Here is a 17,860-nt window from a genome sequence, read left to right as displayed (position 1 = left end):
CTCCCTATTGGAATAACCAGACAAATTGGTAATTGCGCATGAGTGCGAAGGGTTAAGCCATGTGCAAGTGAATTAACTCTTTCCTTAATATGGAAAAAAATTGCCTTGTCTTGAAGGCTTTAATAATAAATTTTTATTCAATATACTGTCATTGTCACAATAGCATGCTATAAATCAATAGAAAGCAAAAGAATATGTACTTTCCAAAAATAGAGACTTCAAGAACACACATTAGGGCCTCATCATCAGCCTATTTTTATGTCTACTGCCCCCCCAGGACGAAGGCCTCTCTCTGCGATCTCCAATTACCCTTGTCCTGTGCCAACAGATTCTAACTTGCGCCTGCAAATTTCCTTATTTCATCACCCCACCTAGTCTTCTGTCGTCCTCGACTGCACTTCCCTTCTCTCAGCACCCATTCTGAATCCTAATGGTTCAACAGCTATCAATCCTATGCATTACATGGCCTGCCCAACTCCATTTTTTTTCTCTTAATGTCAATTAGAATATCGGCTATCCCCGTTTGCTCTCTGATCCACACCCGTCTCTTCCTGTCTCTTAACGTTATGCCTAAAATTCTTTGTTCCATTGCTCTTTGCGCGGTCCTTAACTTGTTTTTGAGCTTCTCTGTCAGTCTCCAAGTTTGTGCCCCATATGTCAGCACCAGTAGAATGCATTGATTCTACACCTTCTTTTTAATGATAATTGTAAGCTTCCAGTCATGATCTGACAATGTGTGGTGAATGCGCTCTAACTCATTTTTATTCTTCTGTAAATTTCATTCTCATGATCAGGGTCCCCTGTGAGTAATTGACCTAGGTAAATGTACTCCTTCACAGACTCTAGAGAGGGCATAACAGTATGTAATATATAGTTTGTGAAAAACAGATGTTTACTGAAAGGTACAAAAAATGTTTGCTACGTTACGCTGATAACATGAAAAGAAGAAAGAAATATTCTGAAACATACAAAATGTTTCCGCTTTAATTGGCTACAGTGCCTGAAAAATTTGATGTTCTAGCGCAAAAGGGGCATGAACCAAAAAAGAAAAAAAAAGTTTTGTTACTAGTGGAAGCTGCCTCTTTCTGGCAGGTGCCACAAATGTTGAAAAAAAATTTGGAGGACGCTTAAGCTTTGCCTTTAAGAGTAGAACACGATAGCATTAAAAAATGCCTGACTGCTTCTCACACTTCCCGGCAACTGCAGCTTATGTAACCGTAATGTTTTTCTGGAAACACTGGTGGCAAATGTTATGCACGAAGGCGAGCTTTTTGGTTCTTCCAGTTTGTGCTTGCGATTCCATGTAACAGAATTATGTATTATCGTGTGTCAAGTTACAATCCGACACTATCCTGACTGGCGATTGTGCGTAAGTCATACTTTATGAATTTTTTGACGCAGTTTACTTAGACAAACTAAATTTCAAATAAACACCGCTTCAAAAGGCATTAAACTAACCCATACATGTGATATCTGGACCGATCACTGATGAGCCAGCCGTAAGAAAATATTAACAGAAAGCAATTTCTTCTTGACTTGTGGCCTGTTACTACATTGGCCAGCATCGCTTAGGCTATTAGGCCTCATTCGGCGCTGTTTCGTCAAGCATTGACAACACCGGTGTCACAAGACCACTTTTGATTGCGATCAAGCCCAATCCAGATCAAAATTCATGACTGATTGGCTCCCTTGCACAGTTTACACAAAGGAGCCAATCAAGACCGAGAAATTCGATCCACATCAGGCTTGACCACGATCAAAAGTGCGCCTTGTGACAACCGTATAAATTTACAGCTTGGTGCCGAGTATACACAGTTCTATTCGCAGCAGCCGCAAGACACCTGGAAAGCTGACGAACCGACTTGCAAATGAAAGCAATTTTACAGGATGGCAACAAAGTTGCTCATGGCCGTAATCTTTGTGACACATCGTATGGTGACCTCTCGTTCTCCGATGTCATTTGTATAGGCACATCGGTCGCTTTTTGCATCTTCAAGCAATCCGAAACATGACAAGCTTTCCATTTACATGGCTACTGCAAAAGTGTCATGTGACTAGTGAGCTGACTAATTGGCTGCATATATTTGCATGAACCGCAGATGGACGGAGGGGTGGGGCGTGTCGTACGAACTTTCCGTGTCCTTCCTGATGGCATAGGTGGCAACCAAAGAGCAAAGCTATCTTTTTAATAAAAGATTGCCATCAAACACACATTCACTACTAAACGAAAAACCTCACTGGTGTCCAGTAGAACATAACGACAGAGGGAAAAGGGGTACTTCTTTTTTTTTGCCAATATAAATGCCTCAGGGCATACAAGGGTATGGGATGGGGATGAAAAACGATGATTAAATGAATGAAAATAGATTTGCTGACCTAATGAAGTCCAAGAGGGATCGATAATGCGGTCCCTGCGTCCAAGCAGTGTAATGGCTCTGATTATGCGGCGAGAGTCCCGCTGCTGCGAGGTGCCGGAGCTTCGTCGGTTTCAGTGCAGGGCAAACCCACAGCAGGTGGTGGATGTCGGCTTCAACATTTCGCGACTTGCAGAGTGGACACTCAGGACGAGGATATAGCGGGCGAAAGTGCGGCCACTTCCTAGTCACGGCAGGAGTGAGGGCTACCCCGACCCGGATCCTTCGAAGTGCAACCTCCTCTGCATGGGTAAGACCGCGGGGGAGGCTTACCGCACACAGAGGTATGAGAGCACGTGTGCGGCGCCAGAGGTGCTCCTTTCTTGTTAAAAGGTGGGTGGCATCATCTAGGTGAAAGAGTTGAGGCAGTGACGATGGAGAGGTCGCTAGACGGGTCACAGAATCCGCACGGCTTTGGAAGCTTAGAAGGTCGCGTGGGATCCACTCGACAGATATTGACTGTGGGATGCGTGCCGCCAGAAGATGGATCTGTTGGCATATGTCAGGGCTGCGACTGACGCATCGCAGAAGCCGCGTCGCCTGGAGAGCATCCATGCGGATGACGATGCGGGCCGTGGGGAGCATGGGAAAGGCGGCCACAGAGCACAATGCTTCTCGGACAGCAAGGAGCTCAGCACAAAAGGAGGAAGGAGGTTCTTGGACTTGAAACCGGGTAGTCTTATTAAGGGTAGGTGCGCATGGGCAATAAATTGCAGTGGTTGTTTCACAGCCCTTAATGCTTGCATCAACGTAAAGGACGATGGAGCCAAGCGGCAGGTGGGCATCTTGAGCTACAATTTGGTCACGAAGCGACGCTGCTGCATGAGCTGATGTCGGGCGATGTATATCAGTTGGCTTGTTATCACTCAGCTGTACAAAACTCCAGGGAGGTAGAACTGGCGATAGTGGTGGCAGAAGCGAGTTCGAGAAAGCGTAAGCCCTGAGAGCACACGTTGCGTGTGAAAGGCTGGCCTTAAGCCTGCGAGCATCACGTCGCTGCTGCACCAGCTCATCTAGTGTGTTGAGCTGTGCATTTTCTTGGAGAGCCACGATCGGGGTGATGCGGGAAAGGCAAGCGATGACCCTCATTGCCTCGCGATTAACAGCCTCAAGGCGATCCCATTGTGCCCTCGTCAAATGCTGGAATTGGGCTTGATAAATAAGGCGTGGTTGCACTACCGCCTTCACCAATTGTCGCGCAACATATGAGCTGGCGCCGCCAAAAGGGGTACTTGATTCTAGTCAACAGATATTCTATAGCGAAAAAAAAAAAAACATTTTTCAGACCTTTATATATACACTTGATTTGTAATAAGTGTTGGTATATTAATTTGAGGTTCCCTTTAACAAGAGCACACTGTACTGCATATTTTCATTTCTGTAAGTTAGCGATAGCATTATTTTTTTACATTTTTGTTATGCAATGGTAGGAGACATCCAAGCAGGTGCTGCACCGTCTTTTCTTTCACAAAATTTGTAAGCATTAAATTTTGTGATATTCGAATCAACATTCCGCTTTTCTTCTTGATTTGATTCAATATTCAATTCAAAAACTACTATTCAGTATTCATATAACATTACATTTTATGCTCTTCACAGAATCCTGATAACTATTTGAGCTCCTGTGTTGCTCCACACTTCGAGATAGCATGCATTTACTTTGTGCTTTTTGTAAATGACATCAAATGGCGCAAGGAGCTGTTAAGAGTGAAGTTAGGAGCATAGACTCACTTGTGTGCATTTAAACCCACCTTCCTTACAGCTTCACATTTCTGACAAATTTTTTTCCATGCTTTTGCTTTACATTATCAACAGAATTATTTGCAAGTGAAGTTGGGAACCTATACTCACTTTTGTGCAGTGAAGCCAATCTATGTTCCAGTATGAAAAAATTTTTTCCCTAGTAAAATTCATCTTTCTAACAAATTTTTCAGAATCTTGCGTTATATCATCATGTGAATCGTTGGGACGTGAAAAAATAAATTCCATCTTTCCGGCAAGTTATTCTCGTTCTTTTAACCTTCCTTAACGGTTAAAACAGGGTTTCAAAGTGTCAATGCGTGAATCATGAGAAGATGAGGATAGAGTGCAATTATTTCCCACATACAACCATAAGTAATAAAAGTGTCTTTGCATACCTTTTGAACTCAAAATGAAGCACAGCTTTGGGGAGGTCATATGTGTGGTCTTGAACAAACCACACACGAGTGCCTTCTGTGTTCTGAAATTAAAATGTTTGTTATAGCCATATGCAAGACCGTGATGTGCTATTATCAATTTACCTTGATCATCACAGGCAGTTGTTCTCCCTGCATAAAAAGAATTGAGACCAGGCAGATTATATTTAAATATAAACATGCATATTGACAACTACAAGCCATCAATTGCTAAACAGCACACACTGTAAAGGTTAATTTTTAAAAAATATGGTGCACAAATAAAAATTAACATAGTAAAATAAAGAATGAATGAGAAAAAAGGGGGTTAACCTAGGGGCCCGATTTTTATTAATCATATCATAAGAAGCCAACAAAGACACCAAGGACAACATAGGGAAAATTACTCGTATTTACTAACTGAATTGAAGAAATGATAAATTAATGGCAATGAAAGTGCATTAAAAAATAACTTGCCGCAGGTGGGAAATGATCCCATGTCTTCGCATTACGTGTGCGATGATCTCATCCCACGTGTAATGTGAAGACGTGGGATCATTTCCCACCTGCTGCAAGTTATTTTAGAGCATCGCAGGTGTAATGCTAAGACGTGTGATCGTTCCCCACCTGCAGCAAGTTGTTTTTTTCTCAACTTACATTGCCATTAATTTATCATTTTAATTCACTTAGTAAATACAAGTAATTTCCCCTATGTTGTCCTTGGTGCCTGTTGGCTTCTCGTGATAAAGAATGAATGTTATTTACTGAAGACAGACAAGGTAACTAAGCACCATAAGAAAAAATTTACTCGACAGCTGCTTTTAGAGCCTAAGAGATGAGCTAAATACTGCCTATTAGCAACCATTATATGCAGCTGGCACTAGATTCTGGTCTACAGTAAGCGAGGCAGGCCACTGTAATTACCAAATAAGGAATTCTGTAAGACACATTGAAAAACGTCATTCTGCACAGACTAAAATTACAGCTTAATCCTGACTTAAGACAACTTTAGCAATTTTTTACCACGTTATGGTATAGTGTGCTAGAATACAGTCAAACCTATATATAACGAACCTCTCCTTCACATGTAATTAACTATTTAGTCGGACTTCTAGATTTGTCGCGCGCTTATCGGCATGTTTTGTTGATAGTAACTCGGCTAGCAGGCATTGATCTACGAAAGGTGCAATAAATGCCCTTGTGATTGTTTGCACTACTGTGTTGTCGTTCCTTTGTCCCAAGAGCATGGGTGTGAGAACCCCACATTATATGGCATTTCTTTTCTTTCTTTACTTCTGTGGATAATTTTAGATAAATATTATTTTCCTGTAACATACTTCCTGCTGTACACTGAACTGAAATGAATTCTGGAGTTTTACATGCCAAAACCCCAATTTGATTATGAACGGCAAGTACCAGCTCACCCTTGCATGCTTGCACTCACACATACAGCATACGAAGCGTGGCAATAATTTTATCAGCCTTGGACTTTATATGGAACCTCACGGTGACGGCAACGGCAGAGATGTGCCTGGGGTGTACATATAACTGCTATCGAAATAAAACATTGATTGGTCTTTCCCATATGTCAGGGAGTCCATTTCTACCTCCTCCTCTGAAACTTAGACATGTGCTACACGTACAAGTAAAAAAAACTGCAGCATGTCACCGTGAAGCAGAATAACATGGACTGCCCTGAACCAGTTAAGTGGTGTGGACTGGTTTGCAAACTGTAATAAAATTTTGTTTCTCCAAATCAGATTTGAACCAGAATGAAATCAGAGCCAGTATATTTTTTCTCATTCAACATCCTGGTTACTGCATTTGTATTAAAGGATATAAAAGCAGCTAGTTAGAGTTAGAGTAACCGGACTTTCTGATGTGACTAAACAACGCTATAAATAAACTCCAAAAGAGAAGAAAATCAATTTACCTCTCCTTCACGTGGACATCGGTCAAAGTTGCTTGGGATGAACTCATTATGCGGTGGCAACTTGAGGTTCTCATTTGTACCAGCAGCACGCCACACCTATTTGCACAAAAATGCAGTCCAAGCATACATTAAAAAAATAAATATACGTCTCAAAATCAGGGATGCACAGCTGAAGGGTCAGCTTTTCAACAGTTAGTGATTTTATTAAAATTTTGCAGATTCATTTATGCTCTCTTCATTAGAATATAATGTAACTTTCATTACCCTGGCTCTAACATGAAAGAAGTTGTGGCCATCATACTGAGCAGTGCAGTGTGTCACCTTAAAAAAACTAATTTCAAATATAATAGAGATATATTGTACTTGAATAGATACCTTCTAGGTGGACTACAGTGCAGGATAAGGGCAGCCACTTGCTTATTTATGCTATTTGTGTAAAAATTCCATTCCCTTGAAAACAAAGCCTGTTTTTATGTCGTCACCATATGTCAGATATTTGGTATTTTCTTTGTGTTAGAAGAAATTTAGAAAATTAAAACATACTTTATCTCATTTTTGACAAAATTTCACTCTAGAAAGCATCTCGAACGCAGATTTTGGCAGAGCAGTTTGGAAACGATAGTTTTTCAGAAAGTCGCAGTTTGTCCAAAAGTGCAAACTGCGAAAAATCAGTTCAAAGATTGCAGAACATGCCACTTTACTGCATGGTGAATAGTGATTAATCAAAGACCTCTGCTGCCTAGGTTGGGTCCTCTTTCTCAACACAACACACTGCACGGTGGCAATCGCTTCAGGTCTTCCTTTTTTTCTCTTCCCTTTCCTGTCAAGAGTCCTTGTTTGTGCTCATGAAATGCTCCAATTAGTTGTTTGCTGGACATGTATCCTTGTCTGGATAACCCAGCTCCAGCTCTATGACCACTCTCTTGGTATGTCGCATGCACCCGCATTGCTTTAGCACAGCCAGGGCTGCTGCAGCCTCCACTATTCTCAGGAATGTAAACTATCTTTGGGCACCTCTGCCCCCCTAGCGCATAGAATGCTTCATTTGAATTCTGCATTTGCATCCTCAAACCCTGTTTGAGAAGCTCTGGCTTACTAAGCTTTATGCATAGGGACACTAGCTCTTTTGGCAATTACTCTACTGATGGTGGGATCTTGGCACCAACGACTTGCCAGGATCAACAAGGCCTTTGCAGCAATCATACTCGGGGAATTCATTTCTTGTAATTCAATTATAATCCACCAATCTGGATTTCCTTATCAGTTCGTCAGTCAATTGAGGTTCGCTGCAATTGAAAATAAACTATTTTTTTTTCTTCTAATAGGCATAGAAGCAGTTCTTTTTTCTCTTGAACCACCAAACCGAGTTTCAGTTTTTGTTTGCCACTCAATTACAGCTTGCCAAAGCAAAAAATATTAGTTCTTTCTGGCACTTTTTTTTTTTGCATGTTATGGTGCAGCATTGGCAGGTCTCTTAAGGCTAAAAAGCGCAAAGAATTATCTTTTGAAAGAGGGCATTTGTTCTGCAACCCATTCTCCTCACGCTCTGCAGCTGTGTATCAAAACAGTGTTCACAAGCCCTTTCAACAGCAAAGTGCATGACACCGTCGCATGAGAAAAAAAGTTTCCTTTTTTTTCTACAGTGCAGATAGCAACAAAATTTGGTGAGAAGCCTCATTAGCTGAGAGATCTAACACAACATCAATCTAAAAATGCACATTCTTGATAAAAATCATTTTAGTTCTGCATCTCCCCCTAAACAGTCACTCCATTATAAAACAACATTTTAACAATATTACTTATGTCCTATATCTACTGCGTTGTCTATGAGAGATGCTGCATCCATAGGTCAGCAAAATAAATGGGGCTCACTCAGACTCATTCCCAAAATATAATTTATACTTGGGGCCTCACTCAGGCCCACTCTCACTAACATTCTTCTCAGCCATGTTCACTCTGAGTGAGTTGGTCCAAGTGAGTTGGTCTGAGTAACTCAAATCATGAGTTTGCCAACCTATGTATGAGAGGCAAATAAGTAAAATAAGTAGTGCATAATTATGTCCGCATTTAAGCAGTGAACAGAGCTTCGTGAAATAAGAAAAGGAGGAGATATGTGTCTGCAACCAGCTGCCTACGACAGGAATGCCACGCCTATGCACAACAGGAAGGAACAACACAGCCTGAAAGCAGAAACAAACATGCATCGGGTCACACTGTCACAACTTTAAGCAAGACTGTGAGTACTAACATAGATGCATCACTCTTGTTGTGGAGCAGCACTGCTCAGGGAGGCCGTACATCTATATGCTGTACCCACAGACAACACAAATGCAAAGAAAAAAAAATATGTTCAAGGTGAGCTTGCGTGTCAGAGTGCTAAAGGTGAAAGGAATGTTACTGCTTCTTTTTGCACACAGTCACAGAGGTATAAAAATCGTGACTTTCACAGCGCACGACAGCTCGGAAAAGCACTCACCGCAAGTGGTGCCAAAAAAGGTATTAAAAAAAAAAAAAGAACTTCCGCTGCAAAGATCGGTAGTCGTGATGACATGAAGACAGCCATAAGAGCAGCAGTACTACAGAAAACCTTTTAGTTTCAACGTGCTTCACTCTTGCCACCAATTTGCTGCCGCCCGTGAAGGTGGGTAGCCGCAGCAGTAGAAGGCTGCAATATGGTGTGTGCCGCTAAGCTGCAGCAAAACATTGCGTTTGAACATCAGTGACGTTTCTTGAAGTGTGTGCTACCAACTTTCTTGAGAGCGATCCTTTTTTTTTTTTTTTTTTTCATTCTGCACAACCCTCCACGCTTTTTGCAGCAAAGTAGTCGGTAGATGCAGTGGAGAATGTCTGCTGTAGGCATACATGAAAATTGGAGACTGGATAATAAAATATAGGGGGAATGTTGGCCTGGTCATGTTAGCTTTGGTATCTGTGGAAAAGTAGAAGCTTGTGAGGTAACTAGGCACATTTCATTAATTTATCAAAAGCCTAATAATTACACTTTGTAGCTGATGCATTTTTTAAAATTGTGTCACACCAAACTATTAAGGTGTATGAAGTTTAAATTTTGTGCGAATAACCTCTATCTTTGGTAGGATGAGGCAGAGGAATTTAGGTGTTGTAAGTGGTTTGTGGCTGCTATAAGAAATTATTCAATTCGTGCTAAGAGATGTTGATGCTTACTGGGGGAGTGAAACCTTTGTTGCTTGCAAACAGCTGAGCATATCCAGTTAAACCTTTGTAGGAATACCATGTGCATTATGGAAAACACGCTGAATAAACTGAGAATTTCTAGGTGCTTCTAGGTGTGGGATAGGTCGGCAAAACAAACGGAACTCACTCAGACTCACTCATAGAACATACATCAAACCTTCATTATAACGAAACCGTTTTACTCGAATTATCGCTTTATTTGAACATTTCTTCCATTCCCGACCCAAATACATGCGTTTTAAACTGCGTTAGACTCAAAGCATGCCGATAAGCTGCTCCGCTTATAGTGAACTAGCAAAGGGAAGGCACTCAGTACCTTTCATTCCAAGCAAGCGAGCGACCTCCTCTCCATCGCTAGCTATTGCTATCACCATGCCTGAACATCCTTTTTATTTATGCTGTGCACGCGTGCTATTAGCTGGGAGTGCCACCACCATAGCATCATGCAACTAGCAAAAAGCGGGAGCGCACTCACGGCGGCACTCAGCACCTTTCACTCTGAGTGAGCCTCTCCATCGCCCGCCATTGCCGTCAAAGTGCCTGTGCACCCAGCGGGCTCGATCACAATCGAAGATGCGCTGAGCGACACCCTATTAGACTTGCAAGGAGTAGTGCTACTTCAGCTATACCTCGTTAGCATTTTTGGAGTAGACACTTACAGAATTACTGCTTATACTGAATTTTTTTGCCATCCCATTTATTTCATTATAACTAAGGTTTACTGTATTTTTTGCTTAGGGCTGCTCAGATTCGCCAAAGTTCTGCTCATGTGGGCTCCCATGAACTCGGGCTCACATCCCTAGGGCTGCTCATTTGAGCTGCCTCAGACTCAGACTTGTGGGTTAGTCCGAGTCTGAGCAAGTCTTATGCCCCTGTCACACAGGCACCCGCGAACTCCATTTAACTCCTTCGTCTTTACGTCAAAGGAGTTGCGCTTTGTGTCACACGGTCTCCCTTGCGCCAAGCAAGTTAAATGGAGATTTTGGCGAAAGGAGTTCGGCAATGACGATTATGGCTGGATGGAGTACTTTCGTTCTCAGATAGCTACGGCTGCAATGAAAACCATGCTAATAAAATCATCGTAACTGGCTCACTTACAAATTTTAGCATTATTGTTTTTTTTTGTTTTTGTTTTTTGCCTTGGTTTACACGCCACGTAATGGGAGTTTTTAATTTGTTTTTAAGGCCATAGCACCTATACCCTCTACACCAATGCTTTCCCATGCTGCATGGGGAAACGTCGTTCTGCCATTTCGTTTGTTTATCCGCTTCGTCACTCATCTGGAAACTGGTGAGCTCACTGCAAACACATGCACATGCACGATTACACAGCATAGAATCACAACTCGAAGCGCAACGGCCGAACAATGTGACCCACGCTGCCCATGCATGGAAGGAAGAGCGCAGTGTGGCCAGCATCGCTTTCAACTTCACTATGCTTGGAAAACAAGCCTTGCAGTAACATACAGCAAACTCTCGCTGTGATTTTACTAGATTACACATTGCATTAAAAAAAACCACCTTTAACGGCAACTATATATGTGAGCAGTTGCATGTGAAAGTAAGCGCAGCAGTGCCATTTCTGTTCTATGTGGCGCCCGTCGAAAGTTCGCAATGTGCCATGTAGCACGGCCACAACTCCATTGCCATAAATCTCCATTAGGGAGTTTTATGTCAATGGAGTTCGCGGGTGCCTGTGTGACAGGGGTATTAGTGGGTCAACTCATGAGTAGTTTGCAAACCTATGGCCATACTGGAGGGCTACAGGTTCAAGTTTGCACACTAGGAGTTCTTTACACATGCATAAAAGTACCGTACAATGAGCATATGCAACATTAAAACCACAAAAACTGGCCTGTCAGGACAGCATGACATATCTCTTACTGAAATACAGTGAGTGAAATCCTGCTGAGCAACAGAAGCATTATCAGCCTTTGCAGAATAAGGGGCTTCTATGTTTTAGGCATGCAAAACAAGCACCAGCAAGCCACCTATCATTGCCTTTCGAAAGTGCAAGAAGCGCTGGATATTTCAAGAAAACAGATATCGATCTGGACATTAAAAGACTTGCAAAAAAAGAAAACTGAAAAATCAAGTCGGACAAGAAAGTGGCACACCGTTACACTCACAGCTGAGCACATCATAGAAAAACATGCCACATGAAAGCTGCGCCCTTAAAGTCTTGCTAGCATTATTGCAGAATTACAAGAGCCAAGGAAGGAATTCACCTTTCTGTTATACCTGAGTGCCTTATGTCCAGCTGTCATCCCTATGCGAAGCCATAGAAGTCATGCACCCATTATTTCTAATGATCATAGAGCCAAATTACCCTCCAGCAAATATTTGTGTGAAACTCTGTGGCGCCCAGTACATATAAGAAACACAGAAAGTGACCATACTACAGTGTTAGAACGAGAAGAAAGGGGGTTAAACGAAGGGCCTGATTTTTACATATGAGAAGCCAACAAACAAAGACACCAATGACAACATAGGCAAAATTACTTGTACTTACTAATTGAATTAAAGAAATGATAAATTAATGGCAATGAAAGTGGATGAAAATACTTGCCCCAGGTGAGGAACGATCCCACATCTTTGCATTACGCGTGCGATGCTCTAACCAATTGAGCTACCGCGGCACCGTTTTTCCATCCACTTTCTTGGGTATTTATGTGTTACTACTAGAATTAACCTTGGGAGTGTTAGCGAGTGCCACCTTTCACAAACCTTGGTGGCGGATGTGGAACATTCTTTCTGCCACAGGCGTCATGAGTACATGATCTTTCTGGGTGAAGGCAACTGGTCAATAAACACACACATTCTCTACTGAGGTTTGTGAGTGGTGGCACTGGCTAACTCTCCCAAGGTTAGTTCTAATAGTAACACAAAAATACCCAAGAAAGTGGATGGGGAAACAGCGCCGCGGTAGCTCAGTTGGTTAGAGCATCGCACGCGCAATGTGAAGGATGTGGGATCGTTCCCCACCTGTTGCAAGTTGTTTTTTTCATCCACTTTCATTGCCATTAATATATAATTTCTTCAATTCAATTAGTAAGTACAAGTAATTTCCCCTATATTGTCTTTGGTGTATTTGTTTGTTGGCTTCTCATGATATGCCTACTATAGTGTTGCAATACACAACATGAAACACCTTGCACATTGAACCTCCAAAATTTTTAAGAAACTGAAAGTTTACCTGCATTACAGAGTCGGGAATGTTCTCCAATTTGTACTGCGTGCCGTACCACTTTTCCACAGAATCCGTCTGCCCCATGAAGCGTTTGGCAACCACAGCAATCCTACAACATCAATAGCAGTGCCTTCAAGACAGCCATACTTACCTCATCAGTGCCCATTTCCCATTGCCGCCTTAAATATGGCAAGGCTGAGATAAAAATACTATGCAGTAGACTTTCGTTCATTTGACTATGGTTAATTCCATTTTTCGGCTAATTTAATCCCAATCCCAACTGAAGGTCCTAGCCAGAACCCATGCATTTCCATGGGCCCAAACTTTCATTATTTCACTCCTAAAATTGGCCTTCGCCAGACAATTTGAACTTGCAAGCACACACCTCACCACTATGGTGACCCAAATAGCAAACCCTTTGGTGGCAGTGCCTGTCTCGGCAGACCTTTGGGAACAGTGAACATGTTGAACACATGCCACCTCCTATCAAGAACACCCATTTTCAGCCTGTCCTAGGAGGATTTTCAAGCAATAACCGCAGCTCAAAATGTCTGATTACGGTATTTACCTGATTCTAACATACACCTTGGTTTTTTTTTTTTTTTCAGGAAAATTGGGTCGAAAATTGACTGCGCAGAGCAATAGGGTACGAAATCAAAACAACCTTTGAGACATTCAAGTGCTTTACCGCATAACACAAACGTCACACTGCGAAGCGAACTTTAAAAACAACGCAACAAATATGACTTAAAACTGGCCACCATTCTGCGACACAATTTTCTTGCTAAATATTCGGGCGCACATTGCGTTCCTACTTGGTTCAGGAACTTTAATGTAATTTCTACATTAGTGTTCTACTTTGGGCACACAGAAACTGGGTGCGCATTTGATTTGGGGTATGTTTGATTCTGGCAATTACTGCCAGTGTAGTATGTTTTGGTGTGTTAGAAGGTTACGCTAGGAGAGCGGTTTCTGTTTCAGCCGGCAGAGCATGTGGTGTATTGTCGCACATCACAACAGCCAAAAGAGACACCACTCTCCTAGCATAATCGTTCGCACTCACCATGATTCTGACAGGACGCTGACTAGAAGTGGGCGAATTGACAGGCATATGAGAACAAAAGGATGCGCAATGCTATATCTTCACACCAGACACTTACTCAATTAGAGGGTGCATAAATGTGGTTTTGCATACGCTTGTGCAGATCCCATAATATTTTGTCCCTGCCTGTACTTATGCAATATTCCACCACAGACACATGTTTGACACACTCTTTGATCATGAACGCCGTAAGAAAGGTATACGAGGTGCTGCTAAATAATTGCATTCTAAAACAAAGACAACTTGTAAAAACTGTGCACTTTTGATAAATTATAAGCAAACTGCCACTGCTCTGTAAAAGGGCAACTCCGGCAATTTTTCGGTGTCAGCGGATGCCGATGAAATTCGCTGGGTACGTTCCTCTGAACACTTCTGTCATGTCCTTAAAAAAGCAGGTTTGAGAGTTGCATAGATTGTTTACAAATGAATTTATTTAATTGCCTTGGACACCCTACCTTGCCTCCTCCTCAGTCACAAGCCACATTGTGTATAACGTCAGGAGTGTTTATTGCAGAGCATAGCAGGATTATGCAGACGATGGTGACGAGAGCATCGAGGAATCGACGATCGTGAGCTGGTACATGGCGTGAGAAGTTGCAGTCGTGAGAAGCTGTGTTCCCTGTAGACGTAAGCTGCATGAACTTCAGCCCTCGCTATCAGCACACACAGTCTGAGCCAATGCTGATCGTGTTCAGCCGAGGTTAAGCCTATATGTCACAGTTGCGTAGTTCATGCGTCTGCTGCTGGCGGGCCTGAGCAACTGACATGAAGCCAATCCATCAGGATTAAGAAAACTCCTTCTGCAGTTCAGTTTTGACCATACGGATTTGAAATAAACAATTCCTAATTTCGCACAGTGCAGACACAAAAAGCGGCAAGCGATGGCACGGAGCAGTATCGACATCGGTACATTGTCCTATGTTTTCGACAGAAAGCTGCCCGCCGGACTTACCAGCACTTCCCTAAATAAACTGCGACCACGAAAATTGGTGTATTTTTACATATTGCCATGCAGACTCATTATTTAGCTTCTGAGGTGCACTGCTTGCCTCGTATCCCAAATGGGCAGCAAGCGTAGGCCCCTCAATACAGCAGCGTATACAACCACCTCGTTAAGCTGCCAATGGTGTCTACACCGGCATCGGCTTTTCCATGAGAAAACTACGCATCCTCGCAAAGTCCTCATCTATGTACACTTTACGGAACATATTCTGTGCAGGAAAAGAATACGAAGAATGATAAGTAGGCAGCTTAACAACGCTCCCATACTAGGGTCTCCTACTCACTGTTTTTGAAGGTGTGTGGTCATTCATATCAGTGCAATTCAGATTGATGCAACGGTCTTTACATGCACAAAATCTGCTTGTGTTGATATGTTCTGACAGTAATTGATGTCACCAATGAGCGGCTATAGCACTATATCTCAAGCGAATGAGGAGTGGTCGCTGTACCTGCCGATGTAAACAAACTTGCACCGTTCGGTACTTTGGACTGTCAGCGGCGTTTTTGCGGGATACAAATGCGGAAAGTTGTGCTCCACGTCTTAAAGTGAGCATGCAAAGCCCTTCCTTGAGAAGGGGTAAAACACCTAAAAATAGCAAGCAGCACGTATAAAATCAGTGGTTAGGGCTACCCTTCGTCTTCATGTTGCAGCATGATATGTAGAGCACGGGCACTGGCTCTTGTGGTGGTGGGTCAAAGGTGAATGGCGATTCGTAACTATTGAATTAGTCGGAATCATAACAGTCAATATTTAACAACAGATCCGAAGAGCTGGTGTAGCTGACATATTGTCACCCAAAGGTCCGGCGCGGTCACAATTTAGCCGAGCGTCTGCTCTTCACTGCCAGCAGGCGAGACCGGCATGCCTTGTGCACCTTTCCTGGTGGAGACACTTGTGACGTCACACGAAGAGGTTGGCTCGGCTGCTTGGTCAGATTTCAGTTTCGTTATTGCGTCTTTTTGCTTATTTAAAATTATTTTCGAATTTGCGTAACAATTTTATCAGATCCGTGACAGGGGGGTCTCGGGAACCTAAATATGCCATTATTTTGAAATGGTAAAAACAGAGCCGGAGTTACAGGCATAATAAGAAACACGCACAAAAGAATAGCTTAAAGTTAACTGCACCAGGTTGCATGATTTCACCACTGCTCAAAGTATGCACCTTTGACAGTGGCACAGAATATATTGAAAGCTATCACATTTAAATTATCACAGTTCATTCATTGGTGACTGTACATTACAACTGCCATAATGCAGTATTTGAATATTTCTGGCCACAGTCTCATCATCTTAAGATGTGAAAGCATCAAATGGCCCTTGAGCAAAAAGCTGGCATCTGTAGCAGCAAAACGGCACCTAAATTCCCATTGGGTGCGACACCATGTCATGTGCACACCTCAAAGGAGCAAAGCGGGCAAAAGGGAACACCCGCTGGGGTGCCAAGTGTTACGTGAGAGGAGAGGGCCTTGCCACGGTGCCCCATCACCCTCGCTCTCGGAACCCTATGTTATCTGCGCGTTCCTTGTCCACGCAAGCTCTCGCCTGCATTCTAACTTCACCTCAGTAATAGCTATAAAAAAATTAATGGATAATAAAACCAGAAGAAATCCGAAAGGCAAAGCATTGGCAGTAGTAAGTTTCGAACCTACGACCCCACGCTCAGAAGCTAAGTGTCTTAACCATAAAGCAGGCCTGTGCACTCTGTTTTATGACGTCATGGTACTTGGACCAAAACTTCCATTGCCAAGCTCTGCTTGACGAAAGCAGCAATGTTAAAATCACCACAGCTTTCTCGGGAGCATTCCAATTAGATTCTATGGTAGTCAGGCAAGGCCGCATGATGTCACAAATCGAAGTGCACAATTGCATCTAGGAGGCATCGGCCCAAGTGTCTCAATGCGCTCACTTGCCCACAAGGAGTTCACAACTCAGGCTCAGTGGCATTCAATAAGACATTAATGGTTTCGTATTCACAACTCATAAGTGCTTAGGTATACTCGGATTATTTTATTTCAAGTTGAGTGTTACAGTTCTTCATTACAATACCGAGTACACCATGACTTACATAATAATCACCACTTTTGCACATTTCTGAGTTGTATTTGAAGATTGCAGGCAAGAACAAGTGTTGATAATTAAATTAAAAGTTCACTTCATCTCCTGCATTGAATACATTGCATTTTCTGTAGAATTACTTGCAATTATGGCTCAACAACACAATAAAACATCCACATTTACCATAATGAAGGGCAGAAGGAACAAATTGCATGGTGCACTTACTGAATTTTTGTACTTGGCACATTACAGGCTGTATGTTATGTCACATGCTATCAATTTTATAAAGATCTTAAAAGTTTGTGTTAACGAGAGAGTAACTGTTACAGTTAACTACACAAACAGTATTAAATAGTCTATTTTGCCAAACAGGATGCACGTAAACTAGCACTCACTTTATTATAAAGATATTACAATAGACTTTAGGACACACATGAATGTACCTTAGAGATTTGTTGAACTCCTTCGTTCACATTAAAAAGGGGGGGGGGGGCACCCAGCTGGCTTTTCAGCTTGCGCAAAGGATATAGGCACTAAATATTAAGCCAGAAAATGAACAAACATTGCAATATCTGCAAATAAAGTTGTCTTTTGGCATCTTGTGAGAAAAATTATTTTCATCATGATGCACCTACAAGAAATAACTAGGCTGTCAGCGATATTGAGAACATGCACTACTATATGTGTTTTATTTTAATGTTAGCAGAATATTTAGAGATCACTTGTCATGTAGCAAAATTCAACTTCTTGAGCTAGATTATTATCAGAGGCCAAAATTATTTAGACAAAAAA

At 42.2% G+C, this 17,860-nt stretch overlaps 1 protein-coding gene across 1 annotated transcript in view; it reads right to left on the bottom strand.

Annotated features, from left to right (window-relative positions):
• Ide (Insulin degrading metalloproteinase) overlaps positions 1 to 17,860 on the bottom strand; it is a 316,112-nt gene that overhangs the window by 149,432 nt on the left and 148,820 nt on the right. The window contains exons 13-16 of the mRNA XM_065440616.1: positions 12,913 to 13,015; positions 6,504 to 6,599; positions 4,697 to 4,723; positions 4,553 to 4,635 (exon numbers count right to left, since the gene is read on the bottom strand). Of these exons, the coding sequence (XP_065296688.1) occupies positions 4,553 to 4,635; positions 4,697 to 4,723; positions 6,504 to 6,599; positions 12,913 to 13,015 (309 nt within the window). The remainder of the gene's footprint in view (positions 1 to 4,552; positions 4,636 to 4,696; positions 4,724 to 6,503; positions 6,600 to 12,912; positions 13,016 to 17,860) is intronic.

The sequence above is a fragment of the Dermacentor albipictus genome, chromosome 1 (assembly GCF_038994185.2).
Source record: "Dermacentor albipictus isolate Rhodes 1998 colony chromosome 1, USDA_Dalb.pri_finalv2, whole genome shotgun sequence".
Classification (NCBI taxonomy): Eukaryota; Metazoa; Arthropoda; class Arachnida; order Ixodida; family Ixodidae; genus Dermacentor; species Dermacentor albipictus.
The sequence above is the reverse complement of the archived record's forward strand: the minus strand, read 5'-3'. Positions and strand labels throughout refer to the sequence as shown.